This window comes from Bos grunniens, chromosome 10 (assembly GCF_055505025.1).
Source record: "Bos grunniens cultivar Pamir isolate PY7600 chromosome 10, Bosgru_T2T1.0, whole genome shotgun sequence".
NCBI lineage: Eukaryota > Metazoa > Chordata > Mammalia > Artiodactyla > Bovidae > Bos > Bos grunniens.
Window position 1 is genome coordinate 48,635,417 of NC_141174.1, and position 24,030 is coordinate 48,659,446.

A 24,030-nucleotide genomic window follows, 5' to 3' on the forward strand; every position below is an offset into this window, starting at 1 on the left:
TCAGTGAGTTTACAGAACAGACTTTAGACTAACACCTTATATCTACAGAAGGTAGGGAAGTCTTGGGATTTCAGCTGATCCCATGTTCACTATGAGCTAAAGATGTGAAGAGCTGGATTTGAGCAACATGTCTATATGGAATATTGTCAAAACCATAGCAAAACAGCCCAATGCTCACTTAAATAAATATCCATTGTTTTCTCTCAACATCATTAAAAAAAGAGCTGCAATGGTTCTTAGAGATCATCTACACATTCACCCTCATTCTAGAGAAAAGGAAAAGCATGGAGAGATACACCATGTTCTTCAATTGGAAGAATCAATATTGTGAAAATGATAATAGTACCCAAAGCAATCTACAGATTCAATATAATCCCTATTAAATTACCAATGGTATTTTTCAAAGAATTAGAACAAAATTTTTTACAATTTGTATGGAAACAAAAGATTCCAAACAGCCAAAGCAATCTTGAGAAAGAAAAACAGAACTGGAGGAATCAGGCTCCCTGACTTCAGACTATACTACAAAGCTACAGTAATCAAGACAGTATGGTACTGGCACAGAGATAGAAATATAGATCAGTGGAACAGGATAGAAAACCTGGAAATAAATCCATGTACCAATGGTCAATTAATTTATGACAAAGGAGGCAAGACTACAAATTCTTGTAAAGACAGTCTCTTCAATGAATGGTGCTGGGAAACCTGGACAGCTACATGTAAAAAATGAAATTAGATAATTCTTTAATACCATACACAAACATACGCTCAAAATCAATTAAAGATGGAAATGTGAGACCAGACACTGTAAAACTCTTAGAGGAAAACATAGGCAGAACAGTCTCTGACATAAATCACAGCAGTATGTTTTTCAATCTGTCTCCCAGAATAATGGAAATAAATACAAAAATAAACAAATGGGACCTACTTAAACTCAAAAAAGTTTTTGCATAGCAAAGGAAACAATAAATAAACCAAAACACAGCCCACAGACTGGGAGAAAATATTTGCAAATAATGTGACTGACAAGGGATTAGTTTCCAAAGTTTATAAACAGCTCATGATGCTTAACATCATCAAAACAAACAACCCAATTAATGAATAAGCAGAAGACTTATAATAAACATCTCTCCAAAGAAGACATACAGGTGGCCAAGAGGCACATGAAAAGATGTTCAACAGTGCTAACTATTTGAGAAATGCAAATCAAAACTACAATGAGATATCATCTAACACCAGTCAAAATGACTATTGTCAAAAAATCCACAGACGATAAATGCTGGAGAGGATATGGAGAGAAGGGAACATTCCTACCCTGTTGTTAGGAATGTAAATTGGTACAGCCACTATGTAGAACAGTATGGAGGTTCCTTGAAAAACTAAAAACAGAGCTATCATATGACCCTGCAATCCCACTCCTGGGCATATACCCAGAGGAAAACATGATCTGAAAGGATACATGCACTCCAGTGTTCACTGTAGTACTGTTTACAATAGTCAAGACATGGAAGCAACCTAAATGTGCATTGACAGAGGAACGGATAAAGAAGATGTGGTACATGGAATATTACTCAGCCATTAAAAAGAATGAAGTAACGCCATCTGCAGCAACATGGATGGACCTAGAGACTGTCATACAGTGAAGTCAGTCAGACAGAGAAAGAGAAATATCGTATGATATCCCTTACATATGGAATCTAAAAAGAAATGATACAAATGAACTCACTTACAGAACAGAAAGAGATTCACAGGGTTAAAGAATGAACTTGTGGTTGCTGCGGGGGAAGGATAGGAAAATTAGGGAGCTGGGTTATTTACACTGCTATAGTTAAAATGGATAACCAACAAGGACCTACTGTATAGCACATGGAACTCTGTTCAACGTTATGTGGCAGCCTAGATGGGAGGGGAGTTTGGAGGGGAATGGATATATGTATATGTATGGTTGAATCCCTTTGCTCTTCACCTGAAACTATCACAACATTGTTTGCTAATCAGCTATACCCCAGTACAAACTAAGAAGTTAAATTTTTTAAAAAAGAGTATGGCACTGGCACAAAAATAGAAATACAGATCAATGGGACAGGATAGAAAGTTGAGAGATAAACCCATGCACCTATGGTTACCTAGTCTATGACAAAGGAGGCAAGTATGTACAATGGAGAAAAGGCAGTCTCTTCAGTAAGTGGTGCTGGGAAAACTGAACCGGTACATGTAGAAGAATGAAATTAGAACACTCCCTAACACCACACACAAAAATAAATTCAAAGTGGACTAAAGACCTAAATGTATGGCCAGACACTATAAAACTCTTAGGAGAAAACATAGACAGGGACTTCCCTGGTGGTTCAGTGACTAAGACACTATGCTCCCAACGCAGGGGGCCTGGGTTCAATCCCCGGTGGGGTAAACTGGATCCCGCATCCCACAACTAAGACCCCAGCACAGCCACATAAATAAATAAAAATAATATTAAAAAAACATAGGCAGAACACTTACATAAATCACAGCAAGATCTCTTTTGACCCGCTTCTTAGAGTAACAAAAATAAAAACAAAAATAAACAAATGGGACCTAATTAAACTTAAAAGCTTTTCCACAACAAAGGAAATCATAAGATGAAAAGACAACTTAGAAGGAGAGAAAATACTTGCTAATGAAGGAACTGACAAGAGATTAATCTCCAAAATATATAAACAGCTCATGCAACTCAATATCAAAACAGACAACCCAATCAAAAAATGAGCAAAGACCTAAACAGACATTTCTCCAAAGAAGATATACAGATGGCCAACAAACACATGAAAAGATGCTCAACAGTACTGATTATTAGAGAAATGCAAGTCAAAACTACAATGAGGTATCTCTTTACACCAGTCAGAATGGCCATGATCAAAAAAATCTACAAACAATAAATGCTGGAGAGGGTTTGGAGAAAAGGGAACCCTCTTACACTGTTTGTGCTGCTGCTGCTGCTAAGTCGCTTCAGTCGTGTCTGACTCTGTGCGACCCCATAGACAGCAGCCCATCAGGCTCCACCGTCCCTGGGATTCTCCAGGCAAGAACATTGGAGTGGGTTGCCATTTCCTTCTCCAACACATGAAATTGAAGAGTGAAAGTGAAGTCGCTCAGTCATGTCCGACTCTTAGCGACCCCATGGACTACAGCCTACCAGGCTCCTCCGTCCATGGGATTTTCCAGGCAAGAGTACTGGAGTGGGGTGCCATTTCCTTCTCCGTACACTGTTGGTAGTAAATGTAAATTATACAGCCACTATGGAGAACAGTATGGAGGTTCCTTAAAAAACCTAAAAACAGAACGACTATATAACCCAGTAATCTCACCCTTGGGCTTATACTCAGAGAACATCATAATTCAAAAAAAATACATGCACCCCAATGTTCACTGTAACACTACTTACATAAGCCAGGACATGGAAGCAGTCTAAATGTCCACTGACAGAAGAATGGTACATATATACAATGTGGTACATATAGACAATGGAATATTACTCAAAGATAAAGAGGAATGAAATTATGCCATTTGCAGAGATGTGGATGGACCTAAAGACTGTCATACAGTGTGAAGTAAATCAGAAAAACAAATATCATATAACATTGCCTATATGTGAAATCTAGAAAAAGAATACAGATAAACTTGTTTGCAAACCAGAAATAAAGACAACGATGTAGAGAACAAATGTACGGATACCAAGCAGCAAGAGGAGGTAGGATGAATTGGGAGACTGGGACTGATATATATACACTAACTAGGTATAAAATAGGTAACTAGTAAGATTCTACTGTGTAGCACAGGGAACTCTACTCAATGCTCTGTGGCGACCTAAATGGGAAGAAAATTAAAGAAGAGGGGATATATGTATATGTAGAGCCGGTTCATTTTGCTGTACAATAGGAACTAACACAACATTGTAAAGCAACTATATCCCAAGAAAAGTTAATTTTTTTAAAAAAAGGAAATGCTGGGACTTCCTTGGTGGTCCAGTGGTTAAGAATCCACTTTGCAATGCAGGAGATGTGGGTTAGATTCCTGGTCAGGGAACTAAGATCCCACATGCAGCAGAGCAACTAAGCCCATATGCCAAAACTAGAGAGCCTGCGAGTTCTGGAGCCCACACCACAACTAGAGAGCCCTGCACTGGAACAAAAGAGCCTACATGCTGCAACTAAGACTCAAATGCAGCCAAATAAATAAATAATTAAAAAAAATTTTTTTTTCCAGAAAAAGGAAATGCAGGTTTAGAGACATGAAACATTTTAGCAAGTGCTATAGGTAAGCTACAGAATTGGTGCTCAGTCAGGTATCATGTATACTGTACTATGCACAGCATCAAGCTACTACTCACATTAGGTTCTAATATGGCCTCCTAATATCATTAAATTGAAGAAGCAAATGGCAACCCACTTCAATATTCTTGCCTGGGAAATCCCATGGACAGAGGAGCCTGGCAGGCTACAGTCCATGGGTTCGCAAGAGTTGGACATGACTTAGCAACTAAACAACAACATCATTAAATACATTATTTACTTACTTCCATTTTAAATTGCCTGGGTGCAGCCTTGTACATTATACTTGTTCTTAGAAAATGTAGCACCCCCTAAAATGACCCTAAATTTAAGTTCACTTCTTGTGCAACACATTGAGAGGAAAAATGTTTTTACTATAATAAAGGAAAAGAAACTTCAAAAGTTAAGAAGCAACACAAATATATACAGGTAGACTGGTAGGTGGCAACCAGGGTAGATTCTTCTTCAAAGTCACACACACACACACACACACACACACACACACATCAAATATGTAGGTAAAACCCACAAGGAGTTGCTTTCTTTACCTTCTGGAAGTGTAGAGTGGTAGACAACGGGGCTCCAGGGACTGGAAAGTTGATCCACATGCAGTCGAACAGCAAATTCATATTTGGTGTTTGGTTCTAGACCTTGAACCAACATGTGAGTTTCTGATCTATAATAAGTAGTAATAAAATTGTTAGTACGTTGTTTCTAAAAGATTGTATTTCCAATCAATATAGGTTATTGTTATTATTACCTCTTCATTTTCTTTTTAAAAAAATTAGGAATCTAATTTGACTGTTAAAATGCTATATTTGATATTATAGAAATAAGCCTAAAAGCGGCCTCTCCAAGAGGAAACTAGGAAATTAAGAGTATAAATATGTCCCAAATCAAAGGGATTTCCTCTGAAATACTGGAAGTCAAATCATTCCTTTAAAGCATTTTATGGGTTTCTAACTATAACCTAGCAAACAGAATAACTAGGTTTATTTTTTGATGTAATCTGAAAATTGTCTCGTTTCCTTCTTTAAAAATGCTAAGTTTAGCTGATTGAAGGTCATTAATATTGATAGTTTCTTGTCTAATTTTGCTGTGTGAGTCTAGGGAAACAAAAAAAATCATTTTTGAAAATTCAGTTTCAAAAAATATGGTTCTCAGATTGAATATGTAAAGATGAAATCTCCCACCACTGTATACATAAAACAGGTCCTGAGACAACTGCTTACAGCTGAAGCTCAAGCTGGCTCAAGATGGTAAAGAAGGAAGTGTGAGTGGGGAGGAGAGCAAAGAAAACAACCATTAATAGAAGTTACATACGTTTGAAGGTACAGAACCAAAGAAGCATTCTGCAGGCCAACAGGGTTACAGCGGATGGTGTAGTTAATCATCTGTGCAGTGGTGAACGCAGGCCTCCTCCAATGCAGAAAAATGGAAGATGAGGTGTTAGCCTTCGCATAGAGATGGTGGGGTGGTGGTGGAGGAGGAACCATGCGATCACGAACAGCTATTGAAAAAGACAGTATTACTTTGGCACATGGCGTAATATTTAATACAGAAAGTCGTAAAATGGTAAAATCGTAACACCCCTCCCTTTAGGTCTTTATTCCATCAAAGGTTCACAGTGGTCTAGAGATACATCGTTCAAACCTGAGCGACTCTTCCATGAGTTAGATAAGGAATTAAATATTATCAATACTTAAAATGCAAAACAGAAGCACAGAGGAGTCAAGCTACCAGCCAAAAATATTCAGAAAGCCAGCAGTAGACTTAAAAACTAGACTGACATCCTCTTTAGTAGCAATAAAACCAAACAGCTTTCAGTAGCAATAAAACTGAACAGCAACTGGAAGGAAACAATTAGCCTCAAGGTTAAAGGAGATAAAAGAAAATATATGTAGGTATTCAGGGTTATTTTCCTAGTTTAATTTCTAATGATCTCTTGCATGCAAAACTAAAACAGGTTCTTATGATTAAACAAGTCTCAAATAGTTACTGAGTATGTACTTGGTTCCAAATTCTATGTTGAGTATCCTGGAAGATACAAAAGTAATAAAACCATCAAGGTATCCAAGTAGTAAAGAGACTTAAATTTAAAGAAAGAAGAGGAGAAAAAAAGAGTATGAGTCTTACACAGTGAAACAAGCTACTGCAGCTCTTACTTACACACGCATCCCGGTGTACTAACTGTCTGATCCGCCTGGTAGCCATCTTCTATGCTGTTGTAAGCCAGCAGCCTCACATGATACTTTCTTCTCGGGTCTGTAAAGAAACCAACAGGTAGTAATTAGTTCCAGTTTTCTAGATGGAAACAAGGGTTCTATAGATTTTCTAGATTTTGGTTTTAAAATATTCTGAATGAGTAAAAGCTCTAAATAAAATGAAAATTTTCTCTCTCCTTGTCCTACACAATGACTCAGCAATTCACCTTTGCTATTGTGACGAGAGAGTCACAATAATACCAATTAATAAAATTTTACTTTATTTAACCTTACTTCAAACAAAAACATTACCACCACTGTTTTCTCCCTTCCTCAAATGACCAGACATAGATTCTTGATTTTAAAAGCCTTGGGCTGACTGATGGATTCCTTACAAGTGGTTAAGCTACATAGTTTTCTGTTTAGTTATTTGATGGTAGTTAAGTTAAAAGCATGGAAATCAAACTGAGATTGTTTTCCCCCTAAGAATTACAGCTGTCATTCTTTAGTACCTTTGAAAATGTTTACACCCGTGTGTTAACTTTATTTCATCCTATGCCCTTTCCTCACACTCACATTTCAGGTGAGAGCTATATTTATTAAGAAAGATGAGTTGGAGCTCCCTCTACTGGAGATCATTAACTATCACAATACAGAAACTAAAAGTCTGCTGCTGCTGCTGCTGCTGCTGCTGCTAAGTCGCTTCAGTCATGTCCGACTCTGTGAGACCCCATAGATGGCAGCCCACCAGGCTCCCCCAACCCTGGGATTCTCATACATATTAAACAAAAAATTTTTTCAGGTTTTTGAGGAATTAAGTGGTTACAAATTTAAAAAAATATACTTTAGGAGATATTTATGAAGCTTAATGATATAAATACATTTAAATGTTAGTGTTTATGATAACATCTATAGAATAATACTTGCTTAAGGCAAAAATAAACATTATTCAGAAATAATGTAATTCTTTCTTCCCCACATCTTCACTGAGGTATAGTTGTTTAATATACAAATAAAATGTATACATTATATATAAAGTATATAACCTTGATGTTTGATATGGGTATACATTGTGAAATGATCACTATAATCAAGTGAATTAACAGATAGACCCATTACTTCACTATTTAACCATTTGTGTGTGTATGTATATATGTGGTAAAAACATTTAAGATTTATACTCTCAGTAAATTTCAAGTATACATCATTGAGAACTACAATCACCATGCTGTACATCAGACCTCCAGAACTTACTCATCCTGCATAACTGAAACTCGAGCCATCTCCCCATTTTCCCCACCCCTGGTAACCACCATTCCACTTTCTGCTTCTGAGAGTTTAAGTATTTTAGATTCCATATATAAATGAAATCATGTCATATTTGTCTTTCTGGCTTATTTCATTTAGCATAATGTCCTCTATTTCATTTAAGTCATGAAAATGGTAAGATTTCTTTTTAAAAGCTGAATAACATTCCATTGTGTGTGTGTGTGTGTGTGTGCCCCATTTTCTTTTTCTATTTACCTGCTAACAGGCATTCAGGTTGTTTTCACAGCTTGTCTACTGTGACTAATTCTGCAAAGAACATGAGGATGTAGATAACTCTTTGAGGCACTGATCTCATTTCCTTTTGATATATACCCAGAAGAGGGACCGCTGGGTCATATGGCAAGTCTATTTCTAATGTATTTCTACATTATAATTCTCTAAATAATAATAACATATATAAATAAATCCATAGGAATTTCACAAAGGAAAACAATCATCCTTAGTAGATATATCAAATGCGAAAAAAACCTTAGAATAATATAATAAAAATTCTACACTGAATTCAAACATTTAAAATCCAAAAACAAGATGTGAAGTTTACTAAATTTTCCAATGTAATTTAAGACTTTGTATAAATATTTTTGAAATAGATGCATTTTAATATTTAATATTAAATGCATTAAAAGGATATCCTAAAACATAAAATTTTTCTGTTCTGACAAAATTACACAAGAAAAATGTATACAACTTAGAACATTTCTGTACTTTCTAGATAGAAAGGTAAGAAGACTAACATTTCACCATCCCATAGAGAATATCTTTTAAACAAAACACTGTAAGACATATGTTTGTTATTCCTATTTTATAAACCATCATACAAAAGTGTTAAGTAGCATGTCCAATGTCACACAAAGCTGAACCAAGAACTTGTGGATATTTCTATGACAAAAATACAGGGCATTTAAATTTACACAAATACAAGTGCCTTTGTCACAGTAAGTATGTCTTCTGATAATGCATTTTAAAACAGAAATTTTCAAATTTTACAAGATAATTATCAGAAAACATAAACACATTTGAGTTTCATCACTGAAATGATCTCTAATATTCAGCCCTGAAATTCTAAGATTCAAAAGGCTTCTGTTCAGATCAGTGGCTACTTCATTTGAATCTGTTTTCTTCTTTCTTTCTTCCTATTGCTGTATTCATTAGTCAACTGAATCCAGAGACCCACATTACAAATTCTCCCTGTGAATGGGTACAAATGTAACTCAATCACCTCTCTGCAGAAGTTCTTCAAACATATTGCTTTATCCTATCTCTATTCAATTAGAAGAGTACCTTTAGGACAGCCTCCTGAGTGTGATGTGTTATGCCAGGAGTTACGAGACATAGAAAAGGAAGGATGAAACAGCATTTGATGAACGCAGCTCACGTTCTCCCAGAGCCAGACACAGATACAGCTACACAAATCAGCCTAGAAAGCTGATTTTTTTGAGGGTTATGAGTAGAGGTAGAGAGATTAAGCTTTTTTCCACTGTGCAAACAGTCAACCAACACTTCATAAACACCTCTCCAGAATGGTTACTTATTTTTAGCCCTAAAATTGATTCTTCATTTTCCTCTTTTAAAAAAGTGAGCTGCTTACCCCAAGTTTTAAACCCAGAATTAACCTTTTTTGTTGCTGCCGATCAGACAGAAGCAGCTTAAATGTCCTAGGAAGATGAGAGAACACAGTTGGTTCCTCAACATGCCCCACGCCTGGCTATTACCCACTCAGCACAGACGGCAGCAAGCCCTACACCAGGAGAGGCAGCTCTTCTGAGGCCCCCTGGAAACCCATCCACGTGGCCAGAGCAACCATCTCCAGCGCTGGGCTCCTTCCCCTTCAAGTCCATGTGAGGTCAGGTAAAGGTAAACCACAGACAGGCAAATAAGTATTCAATACACTGAGTAAATGAGATTCCTTTCTCTCCACACAAAAAAGATAAAACATGAACCAGGATAATTTTGGAAATTATTTTAGTAGAAAAAAAATTTTTAAGATATACTGTGTGTGTTAATCATTCAGTCGTGCCCAACTCTCTGCAATCCCATGGACTGTAGCTCACCAGACTCCTCTGTCCATGGAATTCTCCAGGTTAGAATACTGGAGTCAGTTGCCATTCCCTTCTCCAGGGGATCTTCCCAACCCAGGGACTGAACCCGGGTTTCCGCCACTGCTGGCTGATTCTTTACTGTCTGAGCCACTAGGACATACTATGCTATGCTAAGTCACTTCAGTCGTGTCCGACTCTATGTGACCCCATAGACGGCAGCCACCAGGCTCCCCCGTCCCTGGGATTCTCCAGGCAAGAACACTGGAGTGGGTTGCCATTTCCTTCTCCAATGCATGAAAGTGAAAAGTGAAATCGAAGTCGCTCAGTCGTGTCCGACTCTTAGCGACCCCATGGACTGCAGCCCACCAGGCTCCTCCATCCGTGGGATTTTCCAGGCAAAAGTACCGGAGTGGGGGTGCTATTGTCTTCTCCGAGGACATACTAGGTAGGAAAAATAATGTAAAGGAAAGGGAAAATCCATTCACATTTGTTCACATGTGATCTATTCTTCATGCTCTATAAAGAATCTTACTTTAAAAAATAAAAAGTACCAGGCTGGGGACCAAGCTGAGCTGTGGGCCGCTTGCATTTGCCATGTATTCCTCTCTCTTAGGCTATAAAAATATGACTCCAATTTTAAAATCTAGTCGCTGTATTATTTTGGTTTGTGAATCCAGAGACCCCAGGAAAAACCTGGCTCATTCTTGTTTGTCAATTCGCTAGAAATTTCATTTCATCTACTTTTGTAAATTTAAGAGGGGACCCAAGGACCAGAAGACCTCAAATAACATTAAGATGAGCACTGTTGGTGTTTAGCCATTAAGTCATGTCCAACTGTTTGCGACTCCATGGACTATAGCCCACCAGGCTCCTCTGTTCATGGGATTTCCCAGGCAAGAATACTGGAGTGAGTTGCCATTTCCTTCTCCAAGGGATCTTTCCAACCCAGGGATCAAATCCACGTCTCCTGCTTGGCAGGCAAATTCATCATTAAACACCAGGGAAGCCCATAAAATGACCATAACCAGGCAACAAGTTACCAGCTAAGAAAGAAAACAGAGAACAGTTGCACAATTAACAAAATTAAAGATACAGAATAAAAAAATAAAATTTAGGACCAACATGTTAAGTACAGTTAAGTGCACACATAATGAACCTCAGCAAAGTAGCACAAGTCATAAAACTCTACAGTTCTGCAAAGACCCTGTGATGATACAAAAGGGACAAAGCAGAGACTTAGGATCAATGTTGTGAAATGCCCTGGGGAGCGAGTTTCCAGGGCCTGTTAGAGGCCTTCTTGAGTCAAGCACTGCCACGTATGTGGTGCTTGGTTACAAAAGACTCAGCAGACTTAAACTCTGTGGTTTCAGGGGAAACCAGCAGAGTCAGGAAGAGCAGCCACAAAGAACAGCACAGGCCTCCTCAAAACCCAGTGAGGGAAGGAAAATGAGAAATGGGGGAGAGAGCTGGTCCCACTTCCTTCAAAACTCAATACAAGGGGCATAGAAATCACTCCTCAACAGGGCTAATTTCTTAACTGATCCCAGGGGTGACAGGTAGCATACGGATTTATGGTTAAACTTGTCTAAAGCTTTAGCAATATATAAAGATGAAGCGTCAGGAAAGGAAGCCCAAATTAATTTAACACATATCTGGTTAAACATTTTGATACTTAACTCTGGAGTGTCAGTTTAAGTTAATGTGCTCAAGATCTCAGCCAAATTAACCTGTCTTTATTAGGGAGTCAACTTGTGGCCAAAATTGAAGCTCTCCTTTCTAAAACACGACTACGGTTCTACCTTTTATTTTTTCTCCACTGGTCCTAGGACCCACCTCTCTTTCTTCGCTTTGTTTCATTCTCACTATCAGTTCTTCTATATGAGTTTGTTTCACATAAGGGAGAATCAGAACCAGAAGTCTAGCTGGCCAAGAAAGAGTTCACAGGTATCAAATATACATCTATCAAGTGTCTACTAAAAGTCAGGCACTTTACAGAAGACTCAAGGATTAGAAAACTCTTAATTTCAATCTGCCAACAGGGATAGACTAGGAAATGAATATGTGTACTGTTTACCAACTGTATAACCTTGAGTAAGTTTCTTAGTTTTCTAAGCTTTATTTTCATTTGGAAAACAGGGATATAATCACTTATAGGAATTTCGACAGTATTAAATGAAATCATGCCTATTAAGGGCTTTGTACAGTTCCTATAATTAGTAAAGACAACATTACTGCTGTCATTATGTGAGTAAAGTTGCCTGGGATAACAGAAAAGGCACTACCAAAAGTAGGGTGCACTTAAATTTGGGGATCATCTTGCTGAAGGCAAATGGATATGAAGGCTATTCGTTCATACAAGCAAGGTTCAGACTCCAGAATATCAGCAAATCAGCAATTAGCAGACAATGAAGCTGAGCTCTAACTACCCTCTGTCCTCATGAACATTCCCAGGTTCGCAGAGCTGGCAAAAGCCCTCAAATGTGTATCAGAGTTGTACACATATTGAAGGAGCTGTGTTTTATGTTTATGGCCACTAAGAATGCTTGCTGTTCTGGCAACCACGTCACATGGTGTATAGTCCTCTTAGTGTCAAATCCACCTTCACCTATGTCTTCTATATTAATTGAATACGTTATCATGTGTTAACAAAGAAACTACCTGATGAAGATAAATGCTTAGGAAAGCGACTTAATAGATTTCTTCCCTAATGGAAGAACAGTAGATTGTTTCATATAAATGAAGTATGGGAAAATCTGAGGACTAGCATTAGATACATCAAGCAGATGGACACAACAAATTGATTTATTGTTAATTATAGCCAGTTTTAACAGTTAGGTGTTTATTACCTTTCAGCGACAACAACTTGCAGCAAAAAAAAAACAAAAACAAAGATCAGTACAATGAGACTCCTTGTAATGCACAGGTCTTTTAAAGATGCACAAAGATTAAAACAGAACCTGCTTTAATTCTATTCTAAAATCATATGATTTAACAACCATGCATTAATTGTATCTTGACACAAAATCTTAAGTAACCTACTGAAAGTGTTGGTATAATATCACCCACTTTTCACTGCAACAGGTTTTCAAAGACCACAAAACAACAAAAAACCCCTGCCTTCTTCCAGGGTTTTACTTAAAATAACTTGCATTTCTCTTCTCTATCACTAGATGGCATCTGTGTGCCTGTAAGGACAAGGATGACTCATCTAGCTATTAAGGTGGGAGATACTCTGATACCCACTGAAACTGATGAAAGAGCAATTCAAGTCCAGGAAATGCGATACTGCTTTGACTGTGCATGCTAAGTTGCTCAGTCGTGTCCGACTCTTTGCAACCCCATAGACTGTAGCCGGCCAGGCTCCTCTGTCCATGCGATTATCCCAGCAAGAATACTGGAGTGGGTTGCCGTTTCCTCCTCCAGGGCAACTGCTTTAGTTTCACCATATTATAAAGACTTGATGAAATGCAAAGCTGGAGAAAGGGGAAAGGGCTGCCCTGGATCAGTTTTTGTCATACCCAGAAGTATTTCATGTGAACGTTAAAAACCCTGTGAGCAAGGTGCTGCTTTTGTCACTTGTCCTCTACAGGGTGCTGAGACAAACAGAAGACAACTTATCTAATGGCTCAGCACTACTAGGAAGCTAAGAGATGGTTTAGCAAAAGGGTTAAGGGCTGAGATGTCAGACCCAGACAGCCTGGATTCCAATTTACCTTGGTCATTACTGTGTAACTTGGGAAGTTTATTTTCTCTCTCTTTACCTTTGTTAAAGTAATCTATATGATGGATGTGATGATGATAAAGCATCTTTCTTGAGGCGGTGAGAGGAGGACAGAAACTGATTCACTTGAAGTACTTAAAGTAGTGACAGTGTATAACATCAACAATAATAATAACCTACAAATAAAAATGATATACAGATAAAAATACCGATAGTAATAAACTAATTATTAGAAACAACAGCACTGACTATTCACTGGAAGGACTAACACTGAAGCTGAAGCTCCAACACTTTGGCCTGAAGCAAAGAGCCGACTCACTGGAAAAGACCCTGATGTTGGAAAAGACTGAGGGCAGGAGGAGAAGGGTGAACAGAAGATGAGATGGTTGGATGGCATCACCAACTCAATTGTCATGAAGCTGAGCCAACTCCAGGAGATAGTGAAGGACAGGGAGGCCTGTCATGCTCCAGTCCATGGGGTTGCAAAGAGTCAGACACAACTTAGTGACTGAATGACAACGAGAAGCATCTTATGACCCCTAATCCCTCTTCCCTCTCATGTAGAAGGGCAGAATGGTATAATGGTGAAAGGACAGACCCTGGGAGCAGATAAGACTACTTGGGTTCAGATTGAGTTTCCTCCTCTATAAAATGGGGATTAAATGAATTTATATACATAAAATGATTTGGAAAATGTCTGGCACTGAGTAGGTGCTTTTTAGTTCTAAATAAATAAATGCAGAGGAGGGGGCTGGTTTGAGAATTGGGGGATTTGGATTTTAATCTTGGATTTAGTAGCAGTGTGGCTGCAAAGGTAGTCTCCATCCTGGCATTCAGTTTCCTTGTCTTTAAGATTACGAAATTGAAATATTTCAGTTGCTCTCAAATTTGTTTAGGTAATAATGTACTAGGGGAGTTAAGACAAAGATACAAATAAGCACCATGCAAGATAGGAGTAACTGGTGCAAAGAGATTTGTTGGAACTCTAAGGGAATTAAAAAAGAGGGGAAGCTTACTAGTAGTTTGGGGCATGGAGAGGACACCACAGAAGTGCATCTGATCAGAATTTGACCTTTTAGTAGGCATGGGGAAAAAAGAGATGGAGGCAATAGAAAGAGTATAAACAAAGGTTTGGGGACAGGAACACTAGGATCAAGGATGAGTGATAAAGAAGTGCTCAGTATAGGGTGCATGAGTGAGGGTCACAAAGAAAAGTTGGGCTGGGGGTGAGATCTCAGAGGGCTTTGAGAGCCAGGCTAGACATTGCAGATTTTATACATATACTTGGGAAATAGCTGACTAAATAAGACTGTTGAGAGAAAGGATGAATAAGAAGGAGTATGAAAGTTCCCGAGTTTCCAGCCTGGGTTGACCAACAGAAATAGAAGAGGATATGCTCGGCGGAGCCAGTGACATGCCAAATCCGAGATGCCAGAGAAGCACTGGAGTGGAGCTGACCAGCAGGTGACTGGAAGTGTGGACTGGAGCCAACAGTTAGGATGAAGAACCACATTCAGCAGTCATTCACACTGAAGAAGGGGTGTTACAGGACAGAAAAGACAGCAATGACTAGAAACTGAGGGCAGGGAGGGACGTGGACTTGAAGACTCATGAGGAGAACGAGGAAAGTAAAATACCATGGAAACCAAGAGAAGGCTGGTTGACAATATCCAAAGCTGCAGAGAGAGCATCAAGAGTAAGAATGACATTTGGTTATCTAGGTCCTTTAACAGAATAAATTCATCAGAAAGGGGTGAGGTTAGAGGCAGCAGGAAACATGGAGTTAAGGAGCAAGGAAGTGGTGGGACATCTGAGGCAGAGTTACGAAGGGAATGAAAATGCATTATTATTATGATGTGTAACAATGTTAATAGTGGTATCTGGCTCTATATGGCAAAATTTTAATTACTTTGCTTCCTGTAACTGTTCTACAATAAATATGAACTGCTGTGATAATAATATTAAAGAATTGTTGGGAAAATGTAGTACCTTTTATATGTCAACAAACTGCTACTGCTAAGTCACTTCAGTCGTGTCTGACTCTGTGCGACCCCATAGATGGCAGCCCACCAGGCCCCTCCGTCCCTGGGATTCTCCAGGCAAGAACACTGGAGTGGGTTGCCATTTCCTTCTCCAGTGCATGAAAGTGAAAAGTGAAAGTGAAGTCGCTCAGTCAAGTCCGACTCTTAGCGACCCCATGGACTGCAGCCCACCAGGCTCCTCCGTCCATGGGATTTTCCAGGCAAGAGTACTGGAGTGGGGTGCCATTGCCTTCTCCGATATGCCAACAAACTACTATATGTTTATTTGCATTTATCTTAAATAATACTTACAACAACCCTATAAAATAAGAATTATTATTTTTATTTTATAAATATACTTCTATATAAGTAAACTGACTTCCCTCAAAAAATTAACCCTGAAGGATGGGATGGGAAGGGAGGTGAGAGGGGGGGTTCAGGATGGGGAACACATGTACACCCATGGCGGATTCATGTCTATGTATGGCAAAACCAATACAATATTGTAAAGTAAAATAAATAAATAAATAAAACTGGGGAAAAAATTAACCATTTTTTTCTATATAAAATACCCCCCATCTATTTCAAATCTCTTTGATTCTTTAGTATGCTAAAAATAAGCTGGGCTTACTGTAAGTTCACTTAGTATATCTTCTACAACATAGAGTAGTTGGGCTTTTTAAAACTTGCTTTTATTGTCCTTTGGCTTCAATACTGTGCTTATGGGATATGTGATAAAATCAGGGGTCCGTGGTTTTATAATCAAGGGTGTTTAAGAAATCAGAGAGCAAAATTTGAGTACAAGTGTAAAATTAAGAGAACACATTCTAAAGAATGTCATCCTCTCTACTGAGTGGTTTTATGACTTCAACCCTTTTTCTGGCTTGATTCCGGGTTTAGGTTATCTCTAAAATAGGCTCTGAATAAGTGGGTGATATTAATATACATTCAAAGTAATCAAATACACAATTAGGAAAAAAAAAAAACCATACATTTAACCAGTAAGGAATAAAATTTACTTTGAGGAGAAAACATTTACAGAGTTTCAATTCTTCTGGATTTTGATCACTATTCTACCCTTGGGGCTTCCACTGGCACAGATGGTGCCAGTGATAAAGAACCTGCCTGCCAATGCAGGGGACGTAAGAGACACAGGTTCGAAGGTAAAAACTAGAAGACTCACTTTGTAGGAAGCTCTTACACCAATACTTTCCCCCAAATGCTATAAAGACCAAGTGCTCTCTGGTGATAAAGACAGATGGTAAAACTAATGGACACCATTTATGGATTCTTTCCGATGATACTGACATTTCTAGAAGTTTGGCTTCCTGGACAATGCATACTAGAAGACAATTATTTACAAAGTATTTAGCTGTGGACAATAATAAGAGATAACATCAGGGTCATGAAAACCAAGCCTCTGTTTCTTCTGGCTGGGGCTTGCTGGTGAGGCTCCAGAAGCCTTGACAAGAGCCAGGCCCATGTGGACAGATCAGAGGTGGACAAAATTAAGGGAAAACCTGAGATCAGGACCATGAGAAAACTCATACTCCACAGCAGTGAGTCCATCTCTGACATTTCTAACATTTAAACCTCATGAAGACAATGAGTTTTATTACCCATCCTTCAATGGAAACTTATCAGGTGGTGGGAAAAATAATCCTCCTAGGGCCAGAGTAAGGTAAAGCAATCACGTCTCCTCTGGACAGCCCCCTGCCACTTGTTCAATTTACAGACAGCTTAATAAAACATCTTAAGAGGACAAAAAGGGTTACCTTAAAAATCACTATGTATTACTTTAAAATACTTACTTAAACCACTGCTAAAGAAAGCTTTGCTTATACTAGCAACAGTGTCACAAGATATCCTCAAAGGATTAAAAATAATCAAATAAATTAGAATACACATGCAAAGGTAATCTGAAAGTAGCAATCTGAAAATCTGCTGCTAGAAGGTCAATATATGAACACTGTATAAGTATGAAATGCTCAGAATAAGTGAGAAAGGTGACATTTTCAGGGATGAAACTAGTGTCTGGCCAAATGTCCATTTTTAATTTAATCTTTTGTGCTACAAGGTTTTGTGTGAGCCTTTTCAGACCCATTGTTCCCCTGTGGTTGGACTGGAGAGCTCCTTGGTCTGGATAGCCAGGGTGACTGCACTGCCCCCAAGCCTGTCCTTCTAACACAATACCCCCATATAATTATTCAGAGAAGAGGCCAGCAGTACGGACCACTGTGACACCTGGGTCATGGCCTCTGACACAGAATCTGGGGCCAGACCAAGTCTGGTCCAACAGCAGAGGAGCAGAAAAAATGCTAAGGGGGATGGGTGGGAACGGAAAGCAGAGTGAAATAACTCTAAAATGCCATGTTTAAGCAAAGTAACAAAAACACAAATCACATTTGAATGATGTGGTTTGCCTTCAAGTTATCTAAACTGTGAAAGACTAGTGTTTCTCTTCTCTCTAAACCATGTTGCAAATTAGGAGAGCAAGTCTCTTCTAAGAGGGGTTTCTTTGTCTTGTATTATCAGATTTATGTTAAGCATGGAAAAAGCTAGTTCACGAAGGTTGAAATAATGCCTTACATAAACGTGCTAGTGTTCTGATAAAAGCAAAGGACTTTTAGCTAAAACAATGCAAATTTTAAACCTATATTAAAAGTTTATTCTTTTGTTAAATTGAATTTCTGTAAGGGACTGTTAATCACAAACATAATTCACTTCATTTGAATTTAAATTTAAAGAAAAGGTTTTTTTTTGTATGATCACCATGCCAAGAATGTTATAAATTTGATCTGTGATAATACAGAATATTTATTTGAGTGTAAAATGGATAGAATGGCAGATGGAGTGGGAAATCCCCCACTCTCCCAACTTTCCTTAAGTGTTCTGCAGAATAGCTCTCTACGGAAGCTGTTGGTTGAGTATTTGTCTAAACTTGAAATGACTCAGTTCCTTTTGTTCTGTACCTCCTCGCTCCAAGGGCCTGAAGACAAATAACACCTCTCACTCCCAGTAAAAACATCCCCTCTCCTACTGCGTTTAGGATAATTTGGAAGAAAGTTCTTTGTATATGACGTGTGAGAATTAGTTTCCTACCAAAGTAAGTATACCCTATTGTTCACCTCTATTTTAAAAACCTTCCCCAAAAGACTGGGATTGTTTAGCAAAATCCAGAAGTATAAGGCTTTCCCAATTATACTGTGATACTGATATTTCTTTCTTAATTATGTGATTTCATTTTTATATATCTATTAGATTTTCAAGACTTTAAAAATCTATTTAAAAAAAATCTACTTTTCATTTTTGATAAATGTATTACTTAGGGCTCTCTGGATAAGAAATATTTGGGGTTGAAGATTTCTTCTTCAATATTGCCATGAGTGAATCTGATTTACATCCAAACACTGAGAAAACAAATCTGAAAATGATACTGGAGACTCCAACAAACACAGTTTTTGATCTTTTATCTTCTTTTTATGGCATTCCTTTCCCTTTGGGAATTTCTGTGGAAGAAAATCACCTCAACTGTCTAATTTTGACTGCCACTGAACCTCTCTTACCAAACCATCAATTCATGGAATTATGCCCGTGGTTGATAATTCCTACAGGCTGGGAGGAGAAACAGAAAGACTCCAAAAGAGCAGGGGCTTACCTGCTCTGTCAGTTTCAAAATTGATAACATCCTTATAGGAGGAGTGTTAATAAGGCTAGCCCGACCTATATGTTCCTGAATAATTTAAAATGAATAAATGAATGAATAAAAATGAATAAAACAGAGCAATTGCCAATGACAAGAATTTCAAACACCAGAAAAGTGTCAGAATTTGGGGGGAAGCATTTTAAGAGGCTATAAAATTTTCAAAGGAAGTTTACTTAAAGTTGTTACAGAAAATGAAGTAAATTCCTTTATGTTGATATTTCTATCAAGAGCAATCCTTACCCCTACAAACATCCAAAGTACTTGACTTATGCTACTATACTTGGCTTAGCATTTGTTTAAGTAGCTGCTCTGTCTGCCAACACACAGACACTGTCTGTCTGACATACATCATTGCCTTACAAACAATATTTTTATAGACTGACAGAGAGAGCCTATTCATGACAACCACATTTCCCCTGAAGCCATGAAATAAATTTCCTTCCAGGACTAACATTTCTCCCTTTCACTGTCATGGGCTCACCATGCCATTTTGACCTTTTTGTGAGGCAACATGAAAATACAATCTATCATCTCCTGAACCACGGTGACTTGGTTGGAGGTGCAGAGTTTCATGGCAAAAACATCTGTGGCTTGATAACCATTCCTCCAAATCTCAGCCCTCGGCAATTAAAAGCATGCTTACAGGATGGGAGAGAAGCAGGTAGACAGCTTGAAACCAGTCTAAAATTTCTTCTCAAGTATGAAATGCAAGCTGGTGAAATATAAGCTTCATCAGTGATAGTGATAAAACATTATTGTGTTATTTATTTATACCTCCTTTAGAACTCACAAAAAGCACTGTTACAGCAATTTATTTCATCTTTGCTGAATTTATCACTTTGAAATTGATTTTGATGTTAACAGATAAGAGAATTCTGAGAGTTTTTTGATACAAGCAGGTGCAGGTCATTACCATGTTACTTGGCTATAAGTGGTCCACCCAAATTTTATATAAATCTTAAGTCTTTCAGGTACTGAAAGACACTGAAAATGTTTGAGAGTGCTTGGCAGTTATTCAATAAGTCTTTAAATAGTTTTCAACACATATGATAGAGAATTAGAAACAATTTAAGCATGAGGAATTAAACTAAAAATATTTTCTGGTAAATAAAATATTCAACAGAAGACCTAAGTTTTCTTACATTCAACCTGAACTATATTATTACAGGGAATTCCTTGGCGGTCCAGTGGTAGGATGCAGCGCTTTCACTGCCGTGGCTTGGGTTCAATTCCCAGTTGGGAAACTAAGGTCCTACAAGCCATTGGTGGACCACCCCCCCACACACAAAAGAGATACATGATTATAAATATCATTTTATAAATATTCCATGGATAGAAGAAACATTTAGTTGTTTAAAGAAATAATTTTTTTTTTTAGTTCCTCAAATATGCTTTAACTGGAGGGGCTACTCTGCAGGATAATAAAGAATCTGATTTTCTGAACTTTATTTCTCAGTAGGTAAAATTATATTACAATGTATACCACTTGACATAACTTTTAAATATCCCACATATCACTAGAAAACTGTTTTATATAATCAGTTATTTCATAAGTGCTTTTGTTTTAACCATGTGCATAATCATTGCATAACCACTCTCAATTTGAAGGAACTGATTAACCACACAGCACAGGGCATTTTGTAAAGAATCTGTCTGCAATGCAGGGGACATGGGTTCAATTTCTGGGTTGGGAAGAGCCCCTGGAAGAGGGCATGGCAACCCATTCCAGTATTCTTGCTTAGAGAATGCCATGGACAGAGGAGCCTGGTAGGCTACAGCCTGTAGGGTCACAAAGAGGTGGACACAGTGAAGCAACTGAACACACACAGTGCTTTTTTAACCTTTTAAATTATTTTTTAAACATTTTGATGTATTTTTCTTATTTATTATTCTCTTATTTGTATGTGCATATGTACAAGTATACATATACACAGTTTTTCTTTTGTAATCAGTATACTTTACACCTAAATACTTGAACGTGATTCCCCTGAGAACAAAGACATCCTCGCTTATATAACTAGAATACCATTATTACATCCAGTAGATTTAACAAAAACACGATTTTATCTGATATATAGTTTGTTTTTAAATTTCCTACTGATAATACCCTTTACACCCCTCATCTGCAATTCCTAAATCCAACTAAGGATCACTGCTTCTTCATCTAGAACTGTTCCCTGTCCTTTTCCTATCTTTCGTAACAATGACATTCTTTGAAGAATCCTGTCCAGATGTTTTACAGACTATCTCACATCTGGATTTATCTATAATAATTGTTTCCTCATTGTCAGATTCAGACTAAATGTTTTTGGAAAGACTATTATACAGGTCAGACTATGACTTTAACATAGGGTTTTGGTTTTATTAAGGGAAATAAATCTTAAAATCCACATTTTTTGTAACTGCAAATTTGTTAGATTTCATAGTTTCACATAGGGCTTTCATAGTTTGAAATTTCATAGAGCTTCCCTTGTGGCTCAGCTGGTAAAAGAATCCACCTGCAATGCAGGAGATCTGGGTTCAATCCCTGGGTTGGGGAAGATACCCTGGAGAAGGGAATGGCTACCCACACCAGTATTCTGGCCTGGAGAACTCCATGGACTGTAGAGCCCATGGGGTCGCAAAGAGTCGGACACAACTAGTCGGACACAGGAGCGACTTTCACACACTCACATAGTTTCAAAAGCTTTCCTAACTCCAGAACAGTGTAATTTTCTTAGTGGGCAATTTTATCTCTATTATCTATTTATCTACGTTTATCCATATGAATGTCTGTAATGAACTCTAGCCTGACAAGACAATGCAAAGTACCAATACGGTTTTAGGTTCTTACAAGATTTCCAGAAATATCTGAGATTCTGTGTATAAGTAATGCAAATACAGATTCTTTCCTTAACTCTCAACGACTCACAATGGAATGCCAATTTGTAATACACACAGCTTGAGAACAGCGTAAACGAAGAAATCATGGCCATAAAGTGTGCAATTCAGTCAACATGGGAAAGAGAATTAATATGATTGAAAGAAAATTAATACAATTGAAACAATCACTGTAATTTCTCAGAGTGGATATGTGCATAGAGAAATGGGCCCTTGAAAAAGAGTGTTCCAAAGTAGTTTCTATAGTTTTGTAGGGTCAGAATTAAGGCCCATCTGCCATGATTTTTCTTCTGAGACAAAAGGCCATTTTTATGAAAAGAGTGGGAGTGTATTCAAGAAAGGGAAACCATACTAAAAATCATCATACTTGGTCATCCAGATGAAGTACTGTTTTTTCTCATTATGATAAAATATATCTATTACAGAAAATTTATATAACTCAGACAAGCCAAAAGAAGAAATAAAAATAAAATATTCTTAAAACTAGCACCTAGAGATAAGCACTGTGAACACTAGTGTTATGTTTTTCCTTCCATTTCCTATCCATATGCACCCATATTCAGTATATTTTGTACTTTATAATTTTTTTCAGTTAATATACTATGGATAACTATTCATATTATTACATATTATCCTAAAAAATTCTTTCTAATGTCTACATTTATTCAAACTGTATGGATGTACCATAGCTTATTTTATTAAACCTCTGTAGTGCTTCCCAGGTGGCTCAGCGGTATAGAATCTGCCTGCCAAGCAGGAGACACCAATTCGGTCCGTGAATCGGGAAGATTCCCTGGAGGAGGAAATGGCAACCTACTCCAGGATTCTTGCCAGGGAAATTCCAGAGACAGAGGAGCCAGGAGGGTTACAGTCTATGGGGTCGCAAAGAGTCACAACTTAGCGACTAAACAACAACAAAAAACTGACTATTTCAGTTTTCTCCAGATTTTCACAGTTATAAATGACCCCATATACTACAGTGAGCATCTCTGTGGTTAAATGTTTGTGCATGTTTAGAATACCTTTTTATGGCAGGTTCTGTTAATGGAGTTGTTGGGTAAAAGAGTGTGTATTTATTATTCTACCCGCTTTTGGAGTTGCCTAATTATCTCTAGAAAAGCTGTGTATCAATTTATACTCCCACTATTAATATGAGTGGTTCTTTAATCCAAAACCCTCACTAACTCTGGCCTTATATCACCTATTTCTTTTTAATTTTGTTGAATTTTGTGTTTCTATATTGAGTTACTTCAAATCTCCCTTAGAAGGAAGTTAGGAGGTACATAAATTTTCAATAATGTCAAGCTAGATATATTTACATATTATACCAGGAAAGATGTATCAACTGTGATAAACAGGCAAAATGTGATGCCTACTGTCTGCACAGATTTCCTAAGTTATTGTTAACGTCTGGCATGCTGAGAAAGCTAAGATGCCGTTTTCACCTTCAGCTGAAGTATCCACTCTAGTTTCTATAATAATGTAAGTGTCAATAGAGTTATGCTATCTTGGCCAACTTAAGAAGCCTCTGCTTATAGGGCAGCCTACATTCTGAGATATTATACAAAATCTTTCAAGAGTTCAAACATCTCAAAATGGAAAAGTACAATATCAATAAACTCTGTCAGGATTATGATATCACAGCAGCTTATCCAAATCAAATGATAAGTCAAGTTGTTTAAATAGGAATATACCAGTATTTAGCCTGTCTTGATTCTTAGTCTATGACTATGGTTTATGCCATGCCTCCTTTAAATCTTTCATTATCCCATCCGGGTCTTTCACCTAGTTAACTTCTGTTATCCTTTAGATCTTAATTCATT

General features: G+C 37.7%; 1 protein-coding gene across 6 annotated transcripts in view; it reads right to left on the reverse strand.

Moving 5' to 3' along the window:
* Positions 1-24,030, reverse strand: part of PRTG (protogenin) — a 203,402-nt gene that overhangs the window by 16,917 nt on the left and 162,455 nt on the right. For all 6 annotated transcript variants that reach the window (XM_086321099.1, XM_086321101.1, XM_086321097.1 and 3 more), the window contains 3 exons: positions 6,477-6,572; positions 5,631-5,817; positions 4,856-4,983 (listed from right to left, as the gene is read on the reverse strand). In XM_086321099.1, the coding sequence (XP_086177225.1) occupies positions 4,856-4,983; positions 5,631-5,817; positions 6,477-6,572 (411 nt within the window). The remainder of the gene's footprint in view (positions 1-4,855; positions 4,984-5,630; positions 5,818-6,476; positions 6,573-24,030) is intronic.